Below are 22,865 nucleotides of genomic sequence, written 5' to 3'. Positions count from 1 at the left end.
CCCCGAGCACACACGCACAGGAGGCGCATCGATCGCGAGCGTGTATTCGGCCAGCACGCCGTCGACGTCTGCGGCGTTCTTGGGCTCGAAGAAGACCTGGGGCCGAGCCAATGAGATGCAACGTGAGTTTCCGACCGCATCACACTTTGATTGCCCCCCAGCTCCATCAAGCACACAGGCCCGCACCTTCTTCTTGCTGCCGAGGCGCGCCAGGGCGCCCGACGCCTGCCAGCGCGCCGCCGCGCCGGCGAGAAAGGCGTACGAGGGCAGAAAGACGACGATGCCGTGCGGCACGACGTTGGCCAAGTTGACGAGGCACGTGGCCAGCTCGTCGAGCTGCGCGCGTTGTTGCGCGCCAAGGAGGCCTGGTATCAGCTGCAACTCGTCCGAGAGGCGCCAAGTGGCATTGGCTCGATCCCATTCACCAAGGCACTGTCGTCGCGATTGCCGAACTTGAACTCAAAGGGCACGCCCTTGGGCCCTGCCTGCACCACCGTCGCGAGCAGATTCGACGGCGGGATGATGTGGCCGCAGCTGAATGTCGCAAAGCGCTGCTCTAAGCCCGGCAAGAGCTGCCTGCGGAAGTCCGAAATCTGCGTGGCCTCGTCATCAGCGGCGAGGAGGAAGAATCTGGCGGCGGCTCGGCGGGCAAAGGCTCACCGGCTCCATCGTGCCGCCGGCCAGAATGACGGCCCGTGCTTCGTCGACAATCGGCCGGAAGGCCTCAGAGGGGTTCAGCAGCTGATACTTGAGCGAGACGAGCGGCGTCTCATCGTCTATGCCAGCCGGTGCCGGCAACGCGGCCGTCGGCGGCCGTGCATACTTGTTTTTCGCCACCGCCAAAGGTGCTGGTTTGGGCGGCGGCGTCTCCAGACTCAGGAGCACGCGGCCATCGTCGGTGCGATTGGCGAGCGAGAGGATGAAGGCCTCGATGGCGTGCATGGCAGAGATGGCACTGGGCGTGAAGCGCGCCTCCGCATCGTCGCCTCCCTCGGCCAGCTGGCGCTCTCGCGCCTCGCGCGCTTGGCGCTTGTCGGCATAGCCGCTGACCTGTTGGTAGGCGTGAGCGCAGAACAGAGAGAGAGAGAGGGGGGGAGAGAGAGACGAGGGCCGACGCACCTTGCGTGCAATCTGGCTGTCTTTGAGGTAGCGCTCCAGCTTCACGAGCTGACACCGGGCCGAGGGCGTCAGCCTGGCGCCAAGGTGCGCGATGCATAGACATTCACGTTGATCTGGTCGAGCGTGCCGCCCATCTCCTTGATCAGCCGGGCGGCCGTCAAGATCTCCTCTGCCGCCCTGCCTTTGCCCTTGCCACTGCTCTGCGTCGCGGCATGCTTCGCGGCCCACTTCTTCGAGAACGTCGCGAGGCCGTCGAGAATCTGCAGCAGCAGGCGCAGGTTCACCTCGTTGCTGCCCTTGAGGCGCCCCGAGAAGCGCCGCAGGTACTCCTGGATCTGCTCGCGCGCCTGCGCGACCTGGCGCGAGGTGATGCCGAGGCTGTGGACCGAGAGGATGGTGTCGATGAGATTGTGCGCCTCGTCGACAATCACAATGCTGCCCGCCAGACTGATGTTGAGACTCTCCCGCGCGGAAGGCTGCAGCAGAAGATTGTACGGCAGCGTGACGAGCTGCGCCTGCACGTCAGCCGCAGGTGAGTGACATCGGAGCAAGCGGACGCACTGACCTCGGCTTGCCGAGCACTCGTGCGTGCGGCATAGTACGGGCAGGTGTGCAGCTCGCGCCCCAAGGCAACCAGATCTTCCATGTCCTGCACTTGTGCCTGATCTTGCTGCGTGAGCGTGGCCGCTCAATGCCGGTGCACCGCTTCACGTACCAGTGCGCGGTCGCGATAGTCGAGCATCTGCGCTTTCCCCGCATCGTCCTGCTTGGGCAAGTACTCGCAGCGCTTCTTGCCCTTGTCTGAGGTACCAAACGGTCAGCTCGCTACGGGCGCGCTGCAGCCACACGGCTCGACGCACCTCCGCCCTTGGCCAGCTCTCTGCAGCGTTCATTCATCGCCTCTGCGCCTGCACGCGCGGCGACGCGCTGCACCTCGCTGTTGATGCACATCTGCTTCCTGCTGCCGAGGCTGATGCTTCTCGCCGGCTCGTCGTGCGCGCCAGCTGCTCCATCGACGATGTGCAGTGTCTTTCCGAAGCGCGTCTTGCGCAGCTCGGCGACGAACTGCGCCAGCTGGCTGTGCGTGCGGCTGACGTAGAAGATGCGCGGCGTCGTCTCGGGCTCTTCATCCTCGCCCTCGGCGCCGGGACCCCAGCGCATGCGCGCGCGAGGCGCTCCCGCATTCGTCACGCGCGCCTCGAACTCGGCCATCAGGGCGCGCACCTCGGCGGAGAGAAAGGCAGAGTCGTCTGCCGGCGCGGTGCGCATGCGAGAAGGCCCGCCCTCGGAGTCGGAGTAGTCAGAGGCCAGAAAGGCGTCCGAGTCGCCGTCGTCGTCGCCCGTGCGCTCGCTGCGCTGAGAGCAAGGGCGCGAGCCGTCAACACGTCCGCCCACATATCCTTGGCCCCACTCACAGCCTTCTTCTTCCAGCTGCCCTCGCTCTTCTTGGCCTGCGCCGCCGCACGTTTCTTCTCGCGCGCCTGCGCCTCGCGAGCGCGGGCAATGCGCTCCTTGAGCTCCGTCTCGTAGCGCAGCAGCGCCTGTCTGCGCTTCTCATTGTCGTGCGCGACGACCCAGTCGGGCTCTGCACGGGGCAGTGTCAGGCGAGAGCAGCATGACACGGCCTGTCATGTGCTCACCCTCTGCATCTGCCGCGCCAGACGCCAGGCCCTCGCTTGCGCGGGCCTTGTTGAGCCGCAGCCAGGAGAAGGCAGCACAGATGAGGCTGAGCGACTTGCCCTGGCGCCGAGTGTCAGCCAGGACGCACGCCCTCTGCCCATCGTCTGCCCGCGCTCACCGTGCCCGTGGGACTCTCAAATACGCCCACCTGTCCGGCCTCGATGGCGCGGAAGATGGCGCGCATGAGGTCGATCTGCATCGGATAGGCGGCCGCGTAGGGGAAGGCGAAGGCGGCCGAGGCCAGCTGCTGCGCCTCGAGCCCTGCATCGCCCGTCGAGGTGCCAAAGAGCGGCAGCATGCCAGACGAGGCATCGAGAGCGGACGGCACGCCCGGCGTCGGCAGCCGCAGCGTGGAGCCTGATGGCACTGCCATGCTGGCCTTCTGATGCCGCTGTGGGTGTATCTGCGCTGCCGCCGCTGCGCGTGTGCAAGCTGCGCGTCTTGCTGGCGTCGATGTGGGAGTGGGAGAGGAGGCCACGCGAGCCCAACACTGTTGTGCCTGCTGGCGCGCGTGTTGCGCCTCACGCCTCACGCGTCGCGCGCAGAGTGGAGGCGGGGCAGAGCGCCGCTCTCGCCTCGCCTTGTCAGCGGCCCACCACCTCGCTGGCCGACGCTGCGGCCTGGCAAGGCTCTTCCAGCTCGCAGCCATGGCGCCCGAGAAGGCCACGCACACCGCGCTCCGCGCCGCGCTGCAGCACTACCCCGCCGTGCTGGCAGCCAAGGCGGCGCTGAGCCGCAAGCGCGGCTACGACCTCGAGGCGCTCGAGACATGGTACCGCAGCGACTTGGCGCCGGCGCTGCAGCAGCGCGGCAAGCAGGGCACGGCGCACGTCACAAAGGAGGAGCTGCAGCAGCTGATGCAGTGGAAGCTCGCGGTGCGTGTGTGCTGCCTCGCCTGCCCTGTGCACTAGCGCTGACCTCGCTCGGTGCGCAGCGCGGCACCTGGCGCCCGCGCCTCGAGGACCTCATCGCCTCCAATGCGGCCGACGAGGTGCGCAGAGTGTCGGAGCATGCCTTTGCGCTGCATCAGTCGCATCTCAAGCACAACAAGCAGCAGCAGCTGCAGCCGCGCGAGATCAAGGCGGTGCTCGAGGCCTGGAAGCCGCTCAAGGGCGTCGGCGCCGCCACCGCCACGGCCCTCATGGCGGCGTACGCGCCGCGGCACTTTGCGTTTATGAGCGACGAAGGCCTCACCTGCATGGGCCTCGAGCACAAGTACACGTTCCCGCACGCCCAGACATACAGCTCCGCCATGCTGAGCCGCGTCGCAGACACGCAGCTGGGGCTCGAGGAGCTCGAGCGCGCCGCGTACGCCCTCGTCGCGGGGCGCAAGCTCGCGCCAGACGTCGTGGCTGCGCCGGCACCCGAGGCGAAGGACGCACTCGTGAAGGAGCAGACGACGGCATCGCAAGACGTCAAGGCCAAGGCGAGCAGCACAGCAGGCGGCGCAGCGAAGCACGGCGGCTCGAGCGAGAGCAAGGCAGGCGCAGACAAGCGGCACGCTCAGAAGCGCAAGGCGCCGCCATCGTCCGAGGGCGCCGAAGCGAGCGCAGAGGCAGAGCCGCGCCGACGATCGGCACGTCTGCGGTAGCAGCAGCATTCCACCAGAGCAGCACGGGAGGGGCAGATGTAAATGATCAGTGACGCAGGCTCGGGCATAGCGAGCGAGCAGGGCAAGGCGATATATAGGACAGGATGGAGTGTGGGGCCACGACGGCGGAGCAGAACGTGCTTTTGTGGGGCATTTGTGCGAGAGCGAAGAGGGAGCAGAGTGTGGGAGAGGGGGAATGCTGGATGCTGCGGAGCGTATGGCTCTGAGATAAGCAGAGCAAAGGTCTTGAGGATGAGAGGGGGGGCCAAGGAGTGTGGTGTGTGTGTGCGTGCGTCTATGCGTGCGTGCCCGCTCAGATGTCGCTCGCCTCGACGCGCTGCATGTGTGCGTGTTCCTCGCGCAGCATCTCGTCGAAGGCGCTCGAGGGCGCCGGCGTGCTGGACTCGGAGGCGCGGCCACTGCTGCCGCGGCCGGCATCGCGCATCGAGCGCCGCTGCGCCTCGGCCAGGTCGGCCTCCTCGGCCTGCCGCGCGCGCTCCTCCTCCGGATCGGCCTGGCCCTGGACGCGACGGCGGCGGCGGCGGCGCGGGAGGGTGATGAACTTGGGCACTGAGGAGGAGGCGCGGTGAGCGAGGGAAAGTATGAGAGCAGAGCGAAAGGCAACTCACTGGCGCGCTTCTCCAAGTCAAGCGCCACGTTGGTGCTGGCCTGCAGAGCCTCGATCCAGTCGACGACGTGGCGGTCATTGCGCGTCTGGAGCAGGAACTGCTCGCCCTCGAGGCGCACGCGCACCACATGGCGGCGCTTGAGGTAGTCGGCGGCCAGGCCCGACTCGGCGCCCTGCAGCGTGTAGTTGCGCGCCGGCGTCGGCGGTGCACCGCCGCTGCCCAGGTGGCGCGCCTCGCTCGAGGAGTGCACGATCTGCGCCACGACGGCCTTGGGCGTGATGCCGTTGGCCAGCACACTGCCGCCACTGCTGGAGCTGCTCGGCGCCACAGCCGGGCCGTCCTTGGTCTGCACGGGCGTGGCGGCGTTCATGGGCTCGAGATGCACGTGCGTGCCGCTCATGCTGCCCCAGACGCCCTTGCTCGGCAGCGCCGAGCCCGAGAGGTCGTTCTTGTACACGCGCAGACTGGTGCCGTGCAGCACAAAGTAGAGGCGCCGCCAGCTGCGGTCCTTGGCCTGCACGCCGGGCGCCGAGAACTCCATCTTGCGCGGCAGGTAGCCCTCGATGTGCACGCCGCAGAAGTAGCCCGGCAGGCGCTCGCGGCCCTCCTCTTCGCGCGGGAAGATGACCTGCGGACCCTCGGGCCGGCGGTGGATGATCGAGTACGGCGGCGGCGCGGCGCCAACCTCGAACATGGAGCGCCGGCGCCGCATGTTCAGCGCCACGTCGGCGTCCTCCTTGCCGGCCGGAGACAGCAGAGCGCCGGCGCTCGGCTGCTGCGCGATGGGCGTGCGAGCTGGCGACTGCACGCGCGACGACGATGGCGAGAACTCGCGGCGCAGCGGGCCGGAGAGGTCGATGAGCGAGCGCGACTTTTGCTGATACAGGCCCGGGCGGTCGTGCGTTGCCGGCGGCTTCGTCACGGGCGGCAGCGGCGCAAGGCCCAGCCGCTCAGTGCCAGGCCGCAGCAGGTTCGGCGCCAGCATGGTCGTCGGCGACGAGGGGCTTAGCGGCTCGCCGCTGGCGCCGATGCGACCAATGGGCGCGCCAGAAGCAGAGGAGATGGTGCTGCTGCGCGACGGCGGCTTGATGTGCTTGAGCCCCGAGGCAGTGTGCGGCAGCGGCGGCGGCGGCATCGAGCCCGAGGGCCCTGCCAGTGCGCCAAAGACCTGCGCCGGCGAGCGCGTCGAGCGCAGACTGGCAGACGAAGGGGCGCGCGAGCGCGAGATCACGGAAGGCGACGGCGGCGGCATGTTTGCGTCTGGCGCGTGGCCCTGAGCCGTACGTGCCGGCGCAGGGCGGTGGTTGAAGTAGGACGGCTCGTGCTGCGCTTCGCCGGCGATCGGCGCCATGCGACGACCCGAGGGCGTCACTTGCGGCGAGAGCGTGTTGCGCGGCGTCTCAAAGGGCGTAGCCTCGGCGAAGCGCGCCCACGAGTCGCGGCCGACGGCCACGGGCGTGACGTCGGGCAGCTGTGGTGCTCCGGCGCGGAATGCAGGCGCAGGCGGCAGCTGGATGCCTACCGGCGGCAGAGCCCGCGGCGCTGTCGTAGCTGGGCCAGCAGCCGCCGCTCGGGCCTCGCGCTCCTCCTCCGAGCCACCAGTGCCGTCCGCCTCCTCGTCTGACTCCGTCTCCGTCTCTGTCTCCTGCGTATCAGCCGTCTCCTCGTCTCCCGTGTCCTCCTCGCTGTCGTCTCCAGCGCCCCCGCCATCCTGCGAGCCCCGTCTCTCCCGGTCGCTCGAGCCGCCGTGACCCTCTCCAGCATCGCCGTTGTTCTCGCGCTCGATGCGCATCGAGTCGAGACGCGGCAGCTGCGAGAGTCTGCCGACGGCTCGCGGACGCCGTGGCGGCTGGCTGCCGCCAGCTGCACCGCCGTTGCCTGATGCGCTCGAGCTGCGAGACGTGCCGCGCAGGCTGGGCGTCGGGGAGACGCCGATCGTGAGACCCAGCGACGAGGCCTGGCGGGCCGACGCCTCGGCGCGCGCCTGCTCCTGGTCGATGCCGAGCGCAGAGCTGCTCGAGGCGCCTGCGACAGGTACGATGGGCGCCGCTGCAGAAGCGGGAGCAGCCTGAACTGCATTTGATGCCTCAGGCGCCTTGCCGGCCGACTTTGCCTGCTCTGCCTGCTGCACACCGGGCGCCGCGACTGCAGCCACGGCCGCGAGGTTTGGCGCGCCGAGGTGGCATGAGGCAGACGTGCCGTCGGTAGCGACCGTTGCTGCCGAGCCGCGGTCCGACGGCGACGAGAGCGGCGAGGGTCGATCGGTCTCGAGCATCTCTGCCCAGGTGGCCGAGTAGGCCGGTGCGGGTCCTTGCGGCACGGCAGCCTGCGGCAGGCGCTCGCCGAGCGGACCGACGTCCTCGTGCGCGACAGCAGCGGCGCGTGACGACACCGGCTGGCCGAAGGCCGAGGCGAATGTCTGCGTCGCCTCTTGAGTCTCAGCAAGCGTGGGGGATGAGGAGGCGGGAGTGAAGCCGCCCATCGACGGACGCGAAGGGTTGGGAGAGGCGAAGGTGGAGGCTGAGGCCGAGGCCGGCGTGTTCGAGCCGCTCGCCCGGCCAATCGTCTTCTTGAAGAAGCTCTTGAAGCCGCTGCCGCGCGAGGTCTCGTCCTCATCTTCGTCGGCCTCGAGCGCCAGATTGTCGCGCGAGCGTCCAAAGCGGCTCGCGGTGCTTGTCCGACGCGAACGCTCGGCGCCGCCAACAGGCGCACGCAGCCCGCTCGGATCGCCGTTGGATGGTCGACGACTGCTGAGCATCGAGCCGGACGACTCTTGTGCACCAGCCGCTGCGGAGCCGCGCCGCGTGAAGAGCGAGAAGCTGGAGCGAGCCGAGCGATTCTGCGTTGAGGCTTCGCCTGCGTCGGCGGTGGGACGCGCGGGCGACGACATCACCTCCATGCCGTCGCCGATGCTATTCCGTGGCGCAATCTCCTCCAGCACGGCCGCTCTGCTCACGCGGCGCGAGCTGCCCGAGACGGGTGCGCGCGAGACGTCCATGCTGGCGCGGCCGGCTGCGGCCTCGAGGTGATCGTTGGATGGCCCAAGACCGAGTGCCTCGCTCGACGCAGACGCCCATCGCCGAAAGGCGCTGCTCGACGCACCGGTGCCGCTGCTGGCCGACACCTTGCGAGCACGTACCGGCGGCGGTGGCTCGTCGAAGACGACGCCCGACGGCCGGCGTGCAGCGAGCACCGACGAGGAGGAAGCAGGCTCCATGGCAGCCTGCGGCGGCATGCGAGACGGCGGCGGCACGGGCACAGCGGGCGAGGCGGCGCGCGGCGAGGGCGCGTCGTGTGCGTCAAAGTAGCTCTCCTCCTCTGCGGCGTCGTCGGCGGCGAGGCGCGCCGAGCTGCTGCGCACGGCGCCCGAGGCAGACGCAGCGACTGCTGCGGAGAAGGCGTCGAGGCGTGCGCTGCTGCTGCGCCGGCTGGCGGCGGCCGAGGAGGCCGGGTCGGGGTTGCGCTGCGTGGGCGTCGTGAGCGGCGGGCTCTGCTGCTGCTGCTGCTGCTCGGGCGAGCCGGAGCCGGCGGCGCGGGAGGTGGCGCGCGACGTGGAGAAGGACGAAGAGGGCGAGGTGCGCGGCGAGAGCGTGTGCGTGGGTGATGCTGATGCAGCGGTGCGTGATGCGGCTGCGAGGATGGAGAGGAGAGAGGAGGCCGATGTCAGCGGCCCGCTCAGCAACGCGGAGAAGGCGGGCGCGGCGTGCGGAGGCCGCCGGCCGCGCGCGGCGGTGCTGACGCCGCGCCGCGCTGCGCGCCTGCAGAGAGCAAGTTGCAGCAGGCAGGCCACGGCAGGCGGCATCACGGCCCTCGGCGGCGCGGGCACTGCACGGCGCATCTCAGGAGCGCGTCCGCGCCGCGGCGGCGCCGTCAAATTACGCTCGGCGCGCGCCGGCCGAGGGCGCGGCACATGGCCAGCGCGGCGCGCCGCGGCAGGCGGCAGGCGGGCAGAGCGAGCGATCGCCGACAGCGGCGGGCGGCGCACGCGGAGTTGCCCTCGCGGCGTGCGTGCGTGCCTGGGCGCGGCAACGGCGCACACTGGTGCAGTGCCTGCGGATGCACGAGCGCGTGATGGTGCAGCGAGGCGGCCCACGGCACCCGGGCACATCGCAGCGTGCAGCGGCGCCATGGGAACGGCATCGCCGCCGCCTCGCCGCGCTCCACGCCCAGCGGCGCAGAGGCCGACGCTTGGCTTGGCGCACGCCGGCGACGACGCCTCTGGTGCTGCTTCTCTGCAGCAGCATCGCACGCAGCGCAGGTGATGGGAAAAGTGCGTGCGAGCAGCGCAAGCCACGCAGGATCACCGCACATCGGCCCATCAAACGCATCGGCGGCGGCGAACGGCTTTGAAAGCGAGAGGCGCCGGCGCGAGACGATGCGGGGGTGGAGGGAAGATGGCGCGCGACGCGAACGAGAGCGAAAGCACGGACCCCAGTGGGCCGAGCGTGCTCGGCAACCTTGTCGCTCCTTTGCAAAAGCCTTGGGGAAGAGCAGATGCTGCACCCGCAATCTGCAATTGCAGGGTAGCCGCAAAGGCCACCCCCTGGGCGCAGGACTGCTGCCGCTGCCAGCCAACCAGGGAGAGAGCATCTTGGCGGTGAGGCCCTGACGCTCCATCACCCGATGACGACTATGCTCGCGCCCATGCATAATGCTGCGCCCATGTGTCGAGCCGCACAGGGTACGGCGTCCAACAGGGGTCGCAGTTCTGCTGGCCAGCATGAGGCGGCCTGCACAGCACGTGCCCGCCTGCTGCGCGCCGGGCCGAGCAGGGAGAGGTCGGTCGACCTCGCCTGCCTTTGGCATGTTGCGTACGCAGGCTCGGCTGAACGAGGAGCAAAGTGCCTGACCCGCATCGCAAAGCACAAGGTAGGGGGGGCGCAGTGCGCAGCACTTTTGACCCCCACACCCGCTTGCACACCTGCGTCGAGAGAGCGTCGTGCGGCGCTCTCCGTGCAGATATCCAAGCTGGCTGCCGGCACCCGTGGCCCGTCGTCCGCCCATCGCCAGCGGCACCTCTGACCACAGGATTCGCAGCAGCACTCCTTCCGCACCGGCGAGCCATAGCGGAGACGCGTCGAGACGGGGGACTCACTCGCAAAGGCAGCACTTGCGTTCATGCCCGGACTCTCGCGCCGCGGTCTTCGAGTCGGGCCTGCTCCGGGCGTAGTGGGAATCGGCATGGCAGGCGTGTCCGAGGCGCTGCCTTGTCTCGAGCTTCGGCCTCCGATGCCCGCAGATGCAGGGCCGCCCGGCTGTTCCGTCACGTAGTAGACGGCGCCGCCTCCCGCTCCCGACGCCGCGCCCGTGGCGCGCACGGCAGCGGCGGCGCCGCGTGCAAAGGCCGAGAAGCTGCCGCGCAGCGAGGCTGCCGGGCTGCGTGCGGCCGGACGCGTGGGTGGCGAGGAGGCGCTGGAGGAGCGCTGCGGCGTCTCCGAGTCGCTCTCCGTCTCGGGGTACGCGTAGGCGCCGTCGAGCGACGAGGAGCTGGCCTGCGTCTTTGACAGATGCGACAGCGTACGCAGCACCCGGCTGCGCTCGCGCGCGCCTTCGTAGTCGTGCATGATGGGCACGCGCACGTTGGTCGCACTGCTGCTGCCGGTCGAGGCGCCGCCGGCGCCGGAGGGAGCGTCGGGCGCGCCGGAGCCTTTGCGCGCCATGGGCGCCGACGTGGCCGAGGAGAGGGGCACGGACATTGCTGCCGCTGTTGGAGCGCGGGAGTGTGGCAAGCCAGGATCCGGAGAGGGGATGAGAGGAGTGAGAAGGAGGGAGTGGGTGAGATGTGAGAGGCGAGCGCGCGCCGGCGGCTTGCGAACTTGGAGCGGGCCGCTGCTGCTGCTGCTGCTGCTGCTGCTGACCCTCGCCGCGCTCCGCTCGGTCGATTGACAGGGCCGGCGCGCGCGGCACGCTCCTCTCGCAGCTCGCGCGCTCGCCTCTCACGCGGCCAGCCCGCGCCGGCGGACCGCTGATGGTGAGATCCGGGCTGCAACTTGCGCCCAAACAGCCGCACAGAGAGCGAGAGCTCTCGCGTGATGCGCACAACAGCTCAGCAGCACGCACTGACTGACAAGGCTCGGCTCCCACCACCAGCATCAGACGCCGACGGCCGCACCACGCAGCAGCAGCAGGGCGCGCTAAACCGCTGCCGCTGCCAGCCGCAGACTCCGCTGACGGCCTACCTTACGCGCGCGCTGCGGGCGTGCGGCTCGAGCTCTCTCTCTGCGCGCTGCCGATGCCGAAGGGCGGGCCAAAGCGTAACGCGGCTGCGGGCCGCCGGCACGGGCGAGAGGGGCGCCGCAGAAGGCGCTGCGCCAGGCCGCAGCGCCGGCATCCGGTCATCATGCTCCGGCATGCGGCACCGCTCATGATGCTCTTCGTGCGCCCCGACCCCAGCGGCGCGCTCGAGCTGGTGCAGGGCAGCGCTTGTGGAGCCCGCGTGATCGCACCCCCTCACATCTCGGCCCCGCGCCCATCGGGGCGGCCAGCGTGCAGCCTGCGGTATCTCCCCCTCGTGGGCCCCCTCGTGCGGTCATGCATCGTGTGCGCGGAGCCGGGCGAGCTCCGCCGTGCCAGAGGAGCAGGGATACAGGAGGCCAGGAGCAGGAGCAGGAGCAGCTCCCTGGCCCTGTCCCCTCCTGCTGGTGCTGGCCTTGAGCGCACTTTGTCTCAAAGTCAGATCTCGACGGCTTGATTGGCGAAGCCGTGAAGCCGGCCGCGGCAGTCAGCCGCAGCACCCAGGTGGAGGTGCACATCGGCCGTGCCCCTCCATGCAGGGCCCAGCTGCTCCTCCATCGGCTTCGCCGGCACCCCTTTTTCCCCTCCGACGCCGGCACAAGACGCCGGCATGCGGCCGGCGGGGGCACCATATCTCTCGCTCCTCTCGCTCTGCAGCACCGCAGCCGATGCTTGAGGCGTGTGGCGCTCCGGCGTTTCTGCTCGAGCCCGTCGGGCGCATCGGGCGCTGCCGAGATGGCGGTACGCGGCTCGCACGGCTGTTTGGCCGTTGCCTGCCAGCGCTGTGCGATCACCTCGCAGCTCTGCGCGCGGCATGGCGCGGCTACGCTGCGAGAGGTGCGCCATTCGATGCCTAGCTGAGCCTCGGCCGGATCGGCAACAGCACAGCGCAGCGCGACGACGAGGAGAGATCAGAGGGAGAGGCGGCACTCGGGCTGGAGTCGCGCGCCGCGCACGGCTCTTCTGGAGGCATCGCACTCAGACTCAGAGTGTGAGCCGCGATCTTCTTGCTCTCTCTCTGCCCTCACCTCGCTTGCAGCGCATCACGCCGCCGCCGCTGCTTCTGTCTCTCTCAGAGAGCAGGCCGCGCCACTCGCTGCAGCCTTCGCCATGAGCGCGCCCTCGCCCTTCCTGCTCTCCTTCGCCACGCCCTCTTGCCTCCCGCCAGTCGGCGCGCACCTGCTCGTGTCCAGCACCGCGCCCTCGCCTGCCCCTCTCTACGCCTCCCAGCTCGCCGCCGCCTTTCTCGCGCCCGCACGCAGCGCACCGCTCCAGCCGCCGTGCCGGCGCAGCGTCCTCTGGCTCGAGTGCGCCGGCAGGCCGCACGAGCATGTGCGGTGCATCGTCAGGCGTGCCGGCGGCGGCGGCCCCGCGACGCCGGCATTGGCAGTGCGCGATGCGACGGCAGCTGTGCTGGCGCGTGCTGCACCGTCCAGCTGCACTGCGCCCGCCGACGCAGCAGAGGCGCTCAGGCCGCTCAGCGCGCTGCTCGAGCTCGTGCGCACCGAGCTCGCGGCGGCAGCGGCGGCGGCGGCATCGCAGCGGCGGGAGGGAGAAGAGGCGCACCGGCTCGTGGTGCTGGATGACTTTAGCGTGCTTGCCTGGGCGCTCGAGCCACCTGCTCAGCCTGCAATGACCGCCAGTGAGGCGGTGCTGCAGAGCAAAGGTCTGGCGACGAGCGGCAGCAAGGGCAAAAGAAGAGAGGCGCCGCTTGATCCTTGGGCTGCTGCGCTCGCGCGCTGGCTCGAAGAGCTGCGCGTGGTCTGCGAAGGCGTGAGTCTATGAATCCCTCTCTGAGCTGCCCGAGCTTGGGCATGTGTCGCTGATGACGGACACGCCAATCAGCACGGCGCAGCGCTCCTCACGCATCTGCACGCCGAGCACACCAGTGTGCTTTCGCGCGCCGCAGCTCCAACGCGTCAGGGCGCGGGCGAAGGCTTCGACGCAGACGATGCAGGCGAGGAGGACCTGGATGTGTTCGACACGGAGCTGCCCGCCCAGGCAGCGCCTGTGGTGGTGTTGCAGCAAGACGAGGAGGGCGAGATCATCCAGCCGTGCGCCGAGGTGCAGAAGGCGAGACCGGAGGCGAGCCACGTCGAGGCGTTCGACGACTCGTTGCTGCGTGCGGCGCTGGGCACGGCAGACGTGTGGATTGAACAGCGCGCGTTGCGCAGCGGACAGGCAGACGATTGTCACGGCGAGGTGCGTTGCTCTCTTCCTGTGTCCTTCGGCGACTCTGAGCGAGGCCCTCTGCACATGGGACTGAATCATGTGCTATGCTGCGCCGCGGCGCACACACCAGATCTGCGTACATCGCCTCCTTCGGCCCTCCTCCGCCATGGACCTGCCCATCCCCCACCTGCCACTGCCGGGCTCCCACGATCCGTTCCGCGCACAACGCCGCGCCTGGCGTCTGGCCCACCCCTCCGCCACTGCTGGCGCTGCCGCAAATGGCAGCGGAGCATCGCATGCGCCCCTCCGTGCGCTTGCAGGGCTGGCACTCAGGGAAAGAGAGAAGGCACCGGCAAGCTTTGCGGTGCACAGCGAGGCGCGCGGACGGGCCGAGGCGGTGCTGTTTGAGGTCAAAGAGGGACGAACGAGGTGTGAAGTGAGGACGTGGAGGCGCGCAGGCGGCAATGCATGATGAAGAGACTAGACATTTCGTAGCGAGAGCGCTGAGAGGTGCAGTGAAGAAGAGGAGACGAGGGTGGAGGACTATAAGAGGCCTTGGAAAGCATGACGGGAAACCCAGAGCGGAGAAGTGTCGTGAGCACAAGCGAGGAAAGCCGGAGCAGTCGCCTGAGACGACCGAGCGGGGGGGGGGGGGGGGGAGAAAGATGAGAGAGAGAGAGAGAGAGAGAGGAGAGGCGAGCTGCGAGCAAGGCCCTGGCGAAGATGCGGGGCCGTCTAGAGGTCGATGGCAGCGAGCACGACGCCCTCTTTCGGGCTGAGCATTGCGTGTCCGCCATTCGCCACGACGACGGCGCCGACATAGCAGAGGCCATGCAGCACCGCTCCAAAGTCGCGCATCTCCTTGCGCTGCAGCGCAAGCACGACGCGCCTGGCGCGCAGGCGCTCGCATGCGTAGTCGAGCAGCGCCAGCACGTCGTCGCGCAGCGGCCCGTCGCGCAGCGTCGCGGGCAGCAGCACGTGCAGCGTGCGCTGCGTCGTGCCGGCGACGAGCAGTGCGCCGGTCCAGCCGACGCCGCAGACGAGCTCGATGCTGGCGTCTTGCGCCACGCCGAGCTCGTGAGGCGGCGGATTGGGCATCTCGGGGTAGAGAGCCGAGAGGAACTGCAGCGCAGAGGCGGTGGGATGATGACGGAGGAGATCGGCGGGCGACATCGTCGTAGGCGTAGGCTCGGGCGTCGCGGGCATGAGAATGCCGCGCGCCTCGGCCGCGGCGGTTGCGGCGGCCAATGCGGAGCTGGACGTTGGCGAGGGAGACTTGACGCAGATGGCCGAACTGCCAGGTGATGTTGGCGACGTGCTTGCACGCAGCAGCTGTGTCGAGGCAGAAGCAGACGAAGCATCTTGCGAAGGCGGCACGCGCTCCCGCGTCACTGCCACCGTGGCGGCTGCGGCGCGCAGGAGAGAAGCAGCGACGGCTGCACTGCTGCTGCTGCTGCCACTGCTGCCTGCAGAGCGCACAGAGTGACTACTGCTGCTACGGCGCGAGACGCGACTGCGCACCGAGCTGCTCGAGGCACTCAGCGTCGAGGTGGGCGAGATGGAGAGACGCCGAGTGGCGTCGCTCAGAGCCTCGAGCCCCGCAGCGACCGGCGGCCCAGCCCCGGCAGTGGCGCGCAGAGGAGGACTGCCGGGCGGCGTGGGCGGCGGCGAGAGCGGCAGCATGTCTGCGGCGCTGCGGCCGAAGAAAGGCACGGCGGCGGCGCGGGCGGGGAGGCCGCTGCTCATCGGCGCACCGCCGCTGCGGCTGTGCGACGAGGCGCGATGAGGCGACGTCGGCGAATCAGCGGCCAGGCCGATGATGGAGGAGGAGGAGGAGTGCGAGGTACAGGCGGTGGAGGCCGCATCAAGGGAGTCGGAGTGGGAGTGGAGCTGGTGGGACGGAGAAAAGGACGGCGCTTCCCCTCTCACAGGCGCGCGCCGACCGGGCGGAGAGCCCGGCATTTCTGGCGAGCAGAGGACGATGTGAGCACGCAGAATGGCAGGAGGCGAGAGAGGAGAGCAGCTGCGGCACACCATGCGTCCAAGGCCGAGTGAGGACGATGCCCTCGGGGCGTGCTCCGAAGCAGCAGTGAAGTGCTGGCTGTCTAGCGCCGTCTTTAAGGCCCAGCTCCGGCCTGCCTCGCTCTTCATCGCTTCTGACCTCCTCGCGGGGCGGCACAAGTACGCACCTGAGTTCAGCTCGCTAAAACCACCACCTCACCACGCCGCGCGGCGGAGCGCTCTGCTGGCGGGGCCGCACGTCGGCGACTCGCTCGGATGCAGCGCTGCCAGCGACGCGCACGACCCCATCCTCGCCGGAGGCAGCGCGGCCGCCGGCGGGGCCTGGACTGCAGGAGCGAAGGGGCAGATGTGTGAGCGAGGAGAGAGCAGAGCAGGGGCGCCGAGGCAAGGCAAGGCCGGCGCCCGGCCGCGCGACGCACTTAGGATTCATCACGCGCGACTGAGGCGAATGCGACGACATGGCGGCCCAACGTGGCGGCGTGTGAGTGCGACGAGTGGAGAGGGCGATGCGCAAGATGCGGCGTCGTGCGACGGGCGAAGAGCGGAGAGTGCGGGCTGGAGCGGTGGGGGGGGGCGGTGGTGGAGAAGCGCGAGGAAGCTGGCGGCCGCGCTGGCGGCGTCACCCGCTCCCGCCGGCCCGGCGTCTCGAGTCTGAGTCAAGCTGGCGGCCACGGCGAGATTGCCCCGCTCAGCGCCACCGCGCATGTGGGCGCGACGGCGACGATCCGCCGCCCGCGCCGGCGCCTCTTGCGTGCTCGGCGGGAAAAGGCGGCGTGGGAAATCCCACGTGACCGCGCACGGACGGGCCGTGGAGCACAAGGCCGAGTGCCGAGGCTCGGCTTCCAGGTCCTTCGAGGCACCTGCCCCTGCTCCGACGACTCCCTCCACCACCACCTCTCGCCCACACAATGAGCAACCCACACGTCTGTGCGTGCCTGCAGTCTCGGCACATCTTGCATGCCTGCGTTTGCTCATCTGCGCGCGCCCGCAGTCTTCGACCTGACCTTCGGCGCGCAGCCGGCCGCGCGCGCCGGCGCCAACCGCATCGTGTTCGAGCTGTATGCCGACCGCGTGCCGCGCACCGCCGAGAACTTCCGTGCGCTGTGCACGGGCGAGAAGGGCGCCAAGCTCACCTACAAGGGCAGCGCCTTCCACCGGTGAGCCTGGCGCGAGCAGAGCTGTGCCCGGCCATGATGGCTGACGATGTTGGGCGTCTTGCGCAGCATGTGAGCTCGTCTCCCACAGATGTCGCAAGGCAAGAGAGTGCGAGGCTGAACAGAAGCGCAGCATTCCCAAGTTCATGATCCAGGGCGGCGACTTCACACGCGGCGACGGCACGGGCGGCGAGAGCATCTACGGCGAGAAGGTGAGTGTTTGCCGGTGCTGCGGCTTCTGCCGCCCTCCACATCTTGTGCCTTGCTGATGCGCCCGTGGGCTGCGTGCAGTTCGAGGATGAGGATCTGACGGGGTGCGTTTGCTTGCCTCTTCCCATGCTTTCGCAGCTATCACTTACACACGCAGCAGCAAGCACGACACGCCCTTCCTTCTCTCCATGGCCAATGCCGGGCCGGGGACAAACGGCAGCCAGTTCTTCATCACCACCGTGCCCACGCCGCATCTGGACGGCAAGCACGTCGTGTTCGGCCGCGTCGTCGCCGGCAAGGGTGTGGTGCGGCGCGCCGAGGCGACGCCTACGAGTGGAGGGGACAAGCCGATTGAGCCCGTCGTCATCGAGGCATGTGGCGTGTGCGAGGGAGTGAGTCACACCTGCTTGAGGCTGTGCCGGCGCGGAGGCTGGCTGAATCTGGGATGCCACGTAGGGCGCTCCGTGGGGCATCGAGGCAGACGAGACGGACTCGTTCGAGGACTTTCCCGAAGATGCGTCCGAGAAGCTCGAGGAGGAGCCAAAGGAGGCACTGCGCATCGCCACTGCGCTGCGAGCGCTGGGCAACGAGCGCTTCGGCAAGGGACAGTGGAGTGGTGCGCTGGAGAGTGAGTTGGGAGAAGAAGAGGCGCTTCTTGGCGGGGCGACGAGCTGATCGAGAGGCTTGACGAACTTGCAGAGTGGCAAAAGGCGCTTCGCTACCTGAACGTGCACCCGGTCCTTCCGGCGCCGCACGATCTCGACGCCTCCTTCGTCGAGGCGTACGAGGCGCTGCGCACCGCGCTGGCCCTCAACAGCGCCCTGTGCGCGCTCAAGCTGCCGAAGCCCGACACGGCGCTGGCCCTCTCGAGCTGCTCGGGCGTCATTGCGCGCGTGCAGAAGCAGACGGACACGGACTGGGAGAAGGAGGCGGGCGAGCAGAAGAAGAAGGACCTGGCCAAGGCGTACTACCGGAGGGCACTGGCGCAGTGAGTTGAATGCGACTGCGGCGGGTCGCAACGGAGATGCTGATGTTGCTTGACCATGTCTTGCAGCTCGGCGAAGAAGGACGACGACGCGGCTGTGGCAGACCTGGACGAGGCGCTCAAGTACGCCCCAGAGTAAGTCGTCGCGCGACCCTTCGAATCGTCTCTGCGCTGCCAAGCTCACTTCTCACCCCCACTCTCCCGCAGAGACGGCGGCGTCAAGAAGGAGAAGGCGGCCATTGCGCAGCGCAAGGCGGCGCGGCTGGCGGCGCAGAAGAAGGCGTACAGCAAGATGTTTGCCTAGAGGCGCGCTGCACCAAGAGTGGCGATGCCGGAGGGGGAGCATAGAAGAGCAAAGAAGGCTGCGTGCTAGCATCTAACCTCACGCATGCAGCGGGAGCGTTGAGAGGGCATGTTGTACAACATTGAGCGTGCGTGCGAGCGAGGGGGGGTGAGAGACAAGCGCGAGGGAGGAGGCAGGTAGAAGTACAGGGATGCGAGGCAGGGTCAGAGGCCAGTCGTGGCAGCGACGGGCGGCAGCCGAGGCCTGGGGGTGGTTGCTGCTTTTGCTCAGCGCTGGTGCTGCATCGGCGGCGAGTAGTGCGGCGAAAAGTGTGCCGAGGCAGGCGAAGGGCCGGAGGGCGCGCCGTGGCCATAGCTCGGCTGCGGCTGCTGCTGCTGCTGCTGTTGCGGCGCGCCGTGGCTCGAGCCGGGCGGACCGTGGCTGGAGCCAGGCGGGCCATGGCTCGAGCCAGGCGGTCCTTGATGCTGGCCGTGCTGCTGATGCTGTGCATGCTGCTGGTGCTGCGGATGCTGATGTTGGTGCTGGTGCTGCACATGTTGCGGCTGCGACGGCCCGCCCGCGCTTTGCGAGGAGACGGAGGAGGCAGACGAGACGCCGGCGGGCACAAAGGACTCGAGAGCCTTCTCCCAGTCGTTGATGCCCCACTCCGACGGCGCTTGGCTGCCGGGCTCCATGAAGATGCTGCGCGGGGTCAGAAGCAGGCAGCGATCAGCCGGACAGCGCAATTCAAGAAGGGAGGCCCGTCTCGACCACGCACCCAGAGAAGACATCCTCGTCGAGAAGCGACGTGAGGCCCTGGCCCGCCAGGTTGCCTGCCAGCGGCGGCGTCTGACCCGGCATGCTGCTGCCGCGCCCACCTCCCAGGCCCGGCGCGTACGACGCCCATCCGCCGGCGCTCGGTCCACGTCCGCCCGTGCTGCTGGCGTTGCTGCCTCCCCACGGCGAGTGCGGCTGCCCATTGCCGCCGCCGAGGTACGCCGGCCCGCCCGCCGACAGCGGCTCGTCGCCGCCGCCGGTGCTGCGCGCAAAGCTGGTGCTATGCCGCTTGTGCGGCGGCTCAAAGGAGAGGCCGCCGGCGCTGGGCTCGCGCTGCAGCGCAGACAGAGACGTGGCGTGGCTGGACGTCGTGGCGTCGACCAGGACGCGCGAGACCTGTGCGAAGGAAGCGTGAGCAAGGCAAGCAGTGCGCAGAGTCGACGGCTTTCACTCACGAGTCGCTCGAACGGTCCCACATCCTCTGCGCCCGCTGCACCGCGCTTGCGCTTGCCCTTTGCCTTTGTCCCCGGCGCGCGGCGCAGCTCCAGCTCGGCATCGAGGAGGCCGCGCAGCAAATTGCCAGTGCTTTGGAAAGCAAATGCGTCAGCCGATGATGTGCCGCCCTCTGCAGCTCAGACACGCACTTCTTGGCGCCAGCAGACAAGTGCGAGGCGGTGGAGCAGATGTCGGCCATCTCTCGCACCGCACTGCGCTTCTCCTCGGCGGAGCGACTGTGCTGGTCGGACTCGTAGCACAGCGCGAGGAAGACGACGACGGCGGCGCCGAAGCCGTAGTAGACGTTGATCCAGACCTTGAGCAGCATCGGGCAGCATACTGCGCGCGGGGGTGGCAAGGGTCAGCGAGGTGCGCTGGTGAGCAGCAAGCGGCTAGGGAGCGCACCTTTGGCGTGGCGCAGAATCGTCAGGATCGCCTGCGAGGCATCGATGCAGCGGCGCGCAGAGAGGTTCGTCTGATCCTTGTTGTTCGTCAAGCCGCGAATGAGATGCGGGCGATGCAGGCGCAGCAGGCGGTTGTGCGCCGTGAGTTGGATCGAGAGCAGCTCCAAGTCTCGGTTGCTGTCGCCGTGCGACCACGAGTCGGGGTCGTCGATCTTGAGGTGGTAGTACTGCGGCAGACTGCTGAGCAGGCACGAGAGCTTCTTGTCCATGTCGAGCACTTGGTTGTACGTCGGGCCGCGCGGCTGGTTGTGCAGGTCGATCGTCTCGCGATAGAGCGCCAAGAAGCGCAGGCGCCAGATGGTGAAGCTCATCGTCGTGTACTCGTTGATGGGCTGCGGCACGACTGGGCCGTCGCCGAGCAGCGTCAGCGCCTCGTCGTTGATGTTCGGCGGCTCGGCGGTGAGGTTGTGCGCGGGGTGGATGGAGTATGCTCCGCCGTGGGCCAGCGCGTGCGAGTAGTCGAGCCAGCAGAGATGCCACCAGACGCGGCGCCCAATCTCGCGGTCGAGCGTGGCCTTGCCAGTGCCGCTCGTGCCCAGCGCTCGCGCTCGGCCCGCCGCAGCTGTGCGCGCATCGTCGAGGCGGTTCAAGCGCAGGTTTTGCGCCTGTGAGATGTGGGATGAGGGGACGCAGCGCAAGGCAGTCCGGCGCGGCAACTCACGATCTTGATCGACGCGCCCACAAGGGCATAGGCGGCGTCCGAGTCGTCGAGATTGTACGCATAGACGGACATCAAGATGACTGGCGGATCGTCTCAGCCAGGTGCTGCGAGAAGCAAGAGCAGCGCACTGACCGGACTGCAGATGCTCCACCTGATGTGAGCCGATAAAGTCACTGGCCCACAGCAGCTGCTGGCTGCCCGCGAACATCGCATCGCACAGCTGAGCAGCCTGAGGACGGTCCATGCCCCAGCTCCTCACATCCTCGGGTCCGCAGAGATGCAGTGCCAGGCACTGCACCATGAAGAAGACACAGAGAAACGCGGGACGCACGTCGCGCGCAGCTTGTTCGGGCGAGAGCTTGAGGACGCGCTCGGCTTCTTCTTCGAATGCGTGGCGGTGCAGACAGCGAGTGTACCAGTCGAGATGGTCGAACTGCGGCGCCGTTGTGAGCGATCGTAGACCAGCGCCAGAGGCTGGGCGACTCACGTAGTACGTCCACATCAGGCGCACTACGCCCGCCTCCGGACACAGCTGCAAGAAGCGGTACGCCACGTCGATGGCCGGATCTGCAGAGCGCTGCGAGACGGCACCCTCTGCGGGTCCGGCATCGCCCAGCACGGCGTCGAGGCTGGAGCGTACACGCGCGCATCAGCTAGCCCATCGCAGCGCGTGCAGAGAGTAGCGCGCGGAACTCACCCGGGGTTCTTTGCGCCATTGGCGCCCAGTCGAGCAGCCGCGTGCGTGGTGTTGATGCGATTGCCCATTGCGTAGCTATGCTTCCTCATCAGCCTTGCTCTGCTTCTTCCACGCAGTCAGACTCACTCTTCGAGCATCATGACGGCATCGTCATCTGCGCCCTCCCTTCTCGGCGCCTGTCCCGCCTGTTGTGCAGCCTGCAGCGCCGCATTGGCCGAGACGGCACCGCCGGGCGGCGGCAAGGCCAATGGCGGCCCGGAGCGCTCATACGTGTCCATGCGCTGCTCCAGCTCCTTGACGCGCGTCTGCAGCGTCTGGAACTCGGAGAGCCTGGGAGTATGTGTTGCTGCTGCGTCAGCCGCGAGGCCTGCCCCCACCTCTGACATGTCCTGCCATCGCGAGATACGCACGAACAGCCAGCCTCCCAGCGAATCACCTGCTTGCACCTCGCCTCGTCGTTGCGCAAGATGCAGGGCCCACAAGGACACTCTCGATCGCCTGAGGAGACGCGCGAGCAGTGTGAATAAGGAGCAGCGCAACGCTCAAGCAGAGCAGCCTGCTGCCGCTGGAGAGGAGAAGCCGAACGATCACACCACTCACACTTGATCTTCCTCCGCTTGCCTGGCAAGCGCAGACGCAGTCAGCTCATGCATGTTCCCTCTCGCGCGTGCTAGGCAGCTCACATTCGGTACAGCTCAGCATGCGTCCCTTGGGCTCGTCCTTGCCGCCCGGCGCCGGCGTGCCCCCGCCCGTGTCTCTCCTCTCATTGCCCGGCCTTCGCCCATTCTCGCCCGGCCCTCCTGGCGGCGTCACGCCGCTGGGCGACGCATTGGGCGACTGCGAGCCTTCGGCGCGTGTCGTGCGCCCGACGTGCGGAGAAGCCGGACGCGCCGAGCCGCCGGCGGGTCCGAAGGCCGAGGCCAGCTCGCCGCCGCCGCCGCCGAGCGAGGGGCGCGAGGCGTTGCTGGAGATGCTGTAGCTGTGCGTGCGGCCCGGGCCCGCGGGCGAGGGCGGCGGCGGCGGCGCCATGGCTGCCGGGGTGCGGGTACAGGCTCTGCTGCTCGTCGAAGGGCGCAGAGAAGAGGCAAGCGACTGCGCAGACCAGGCGCTGCTCGGCCTTGCTCGCCTTGTGTCCGTGCCGCGCAGGCTTATCGCCGGGCGGATGCGAGCGCGGCGGAGGTGCGGCCGCGCACGCCCCAGCAGAAGCGCCTGGGTGCTGCGCCGTCGTTGGGGATAGAGCTCGTGCAGCGGAGCAGATGTGCGAGCTGACGGCCGAGGGTGGATATGATGGAGTGGTAAGGGCGTGGGAGGGAAGCAAGGCGCTCCGGCGGCGGCAAGTGCGGGGAGCGGCAGCTGCTGGAAGGTGCGAAGGCGGCGCCGGGCGCGGCGCGCGGCAGGCGGCCGGCGAGGCAGCCGAGATGGCGCGAGGCGCTGCCGGCGGGGCCGCGTGCCGCGAGGCACGGCAGCAGTCTAGTCTCCTCGCTTCCACCTGAGCGGCTGTCACGCGGCGCTCGGCCGCGGTGCCGCGGCGCGCCGGCCTTTGCTGCTTGGCTGCCTCGCTGCGGATGCCGCGCTAGAAGGAAGACGGCACGGCACACAGACGGCGACGGTCGGAGGCGAGCGCTTGGCTGTGGCTGCGGCTCGTCATGGCCGCGCTCAAGCGACGCTCCAGCACAGAGCGCCGCGCTTCGC

At 68.9% G+C, this 22,865-nt stretch overlaps 7 protein-coding genes across 7 annotated transcripts; 2 read left to right on the top strand and 5 right to left on the bottom strand.

The window, feature by feature from the left end:
* Window positions 1-17: 17 nt before the first annotated feature.
* Window positions 18-3,097, bottom strand: FA09DRAFT_320171 (hypothetical protein; the record flags this gene model as incomplete). Its single annotated transcript, XM_025740969.1, has 12 exons — window positions 18-96; window positions 187-336; window positions 426-593; window positions 661-776; window positions 876-1,167; window positions 1,227-1,628; window positions 1,685-1,780; window positions 1,835-1,920; window positions 1,980-2,475; window positions 2,535-2,704; window positions 2,742-2,859; window positions 2,918-3,097. Coding segments are annotated over 12 exons (2,352 nt in total), but the record flags the coding sequence as incomplete, so codon positions are not given.
* Window positions 3,098-3,618: 521 nt separating this feature from the next.
* Window positions 3,619-6,434, bottom strand: FA09DRAFT_63973 (hypothetical protein). The gene is made up of 3 exons (XM_025745758.1): window positions 6,373-6,434; window positions 5,024-6,194; window positions 3,619-4,960 (listed from the first exon to the last, which is right to left on the bottom strand). Exons 2-3 carry the CDS (start codon window positions 6,152-6,154, stop codon window positions 3,707-3,709), a joined length of 2,385 nt encoding a protein of 794 aa, XP_025597461.1. The 5' UTR covers window positions 6,155-6,194; window positions 6,373-6,434; the 3' UTR covers window positions 3,619-3,706.
* A 3,057-nt stretch (window positions 6,435-9,491) lies between these two features.
* FA09DRAFT_63878 (hypothetical protein) lies at window positions 9,492-10,989 on the bottom strand. The gene has a single exon (XM_025745756.1). The coding sequence runs from the start codon at window positions 10,713-10,715 to the stop codon at window positions 9,636-9,638; it is 1,080 nt and encodes a 359-aa protein (XP_025597460.1). The 5' UTR covers window positions 10,716-10,989; the 3' UTR covers window positions 9,492-9,635.
* Window positions 10,990-12,124: 1,135 nt separating this feature from the next.
* Window positions 12,125-13,280, top strand: FA09DRAFT_63902 (hypothetical protein). The gene has a single exon (XM_025745757.1). The coding sequence runs from the start codon at window positions 12,364-12,366 to the stop codon at window positions 13,036-13,038; it is 675 nt and encodes a 224-aa protein (XP_025597459.1). The 5' UTR covers window positions 12,125-12,363; the 3' UTR covers window positions 13,039-13,280.
* Window positions 13,281-14,160: 880 nt separating this feature from the next.
* On the bottom strand, window positions 14,161-15,171 carry FA09DRAFT_325929 (hypothetical protein; the record flags this gene model as incomplete). Its single annotated transcript, XM_025741187.1, has 1 exon — window positions 14,161-15,171. One exon carries the CDS (start codon window positions 15,169-15,171, stop codon window positions 14,161-14,163), a length of 1,011 nt encoding a protein of 336 aa, XP_025597458.1.
* A 1,184-nt stretch (window positions 15,172-16,355) lies between these two features.
* Window positions 16,356-18,238, top strand: FA09DRAFT_343695 (hypothetical protein; the record flags this gene model as incomplete). The annotated part of the gene is made up of 9 exons (XM_025744612.1): window positions 16,356-16,374; window positions 16,439-16,604; window positions 16,732-16,813; window positions 16,893-16,915; window positions 16,972-17,203; window positions 17,268-17,439; window positions 17,511-17,799; window positions 17,866-17,931; window positions 18,004-18,238. 9 exons carry the CDS (start codon window positions 16,356-16,358, stop codon window positions 18,098-18,100), a joined length of 1,146 nt encoding a protein of 381 aa, XP_025597457.1. The 3' UTR covers window positions 18,101-18,238.
* FA09DRAFT_361458 (hypothetical protein) lies at window positions 18,099-22,441 on the bottom strand. Its single transcript, XM_025745359.1, has 13 exons — window positions 21,857-22,441; window positions 21,774-21,794; window positions 21,584-21,671; window positions 21,300-21,503; window positions 21,174-21,248; window positions 20,964-21,105; window positions 20,609-20,909; window positions 20,477-20,556; window positions 19,757-20,420; window positions 19,501-19,690; window positions 19,312-19,441; window positions 18,858-19,252; window positions 18,099-18,781 (listed from the first exon to the last, which is right to left on the bottom strand). Exons 1-13 carry the CDS (start codon window positions 22,200-22,202, stop codon window positions 18,367-18,369), a joined length of 3,051 nt encoding a protein of 1,016 aa, XP_025597456.1. The 5' UTR covers window positions 22,203-22,441; the 3' UTR covers window positions 18,099-18,366.
* Window positions 22,442-22,865: the final 424 nt, after the last annotated feature.

Source organism: Tilletiopsis washingtonensis (assembly GCF_003144115.1).
Source record: "Tilletiopsis washingtonensis strain MCA 4186 unplaced genomic scaffold FA09scaffold_14, whole genome shotgun sequence".
Lineage (NCBI taxonomy): Eukaryota > Fungi > Basidiomycota > Exobasidiomycetes > Entylomatales > Tilletiopsis > Tilletiopsis washingtonensis.
Note: the sequence above shows the minus strand (reverse complement) of the source record. Positions and strands in the feature narration are given on the sequence as shown.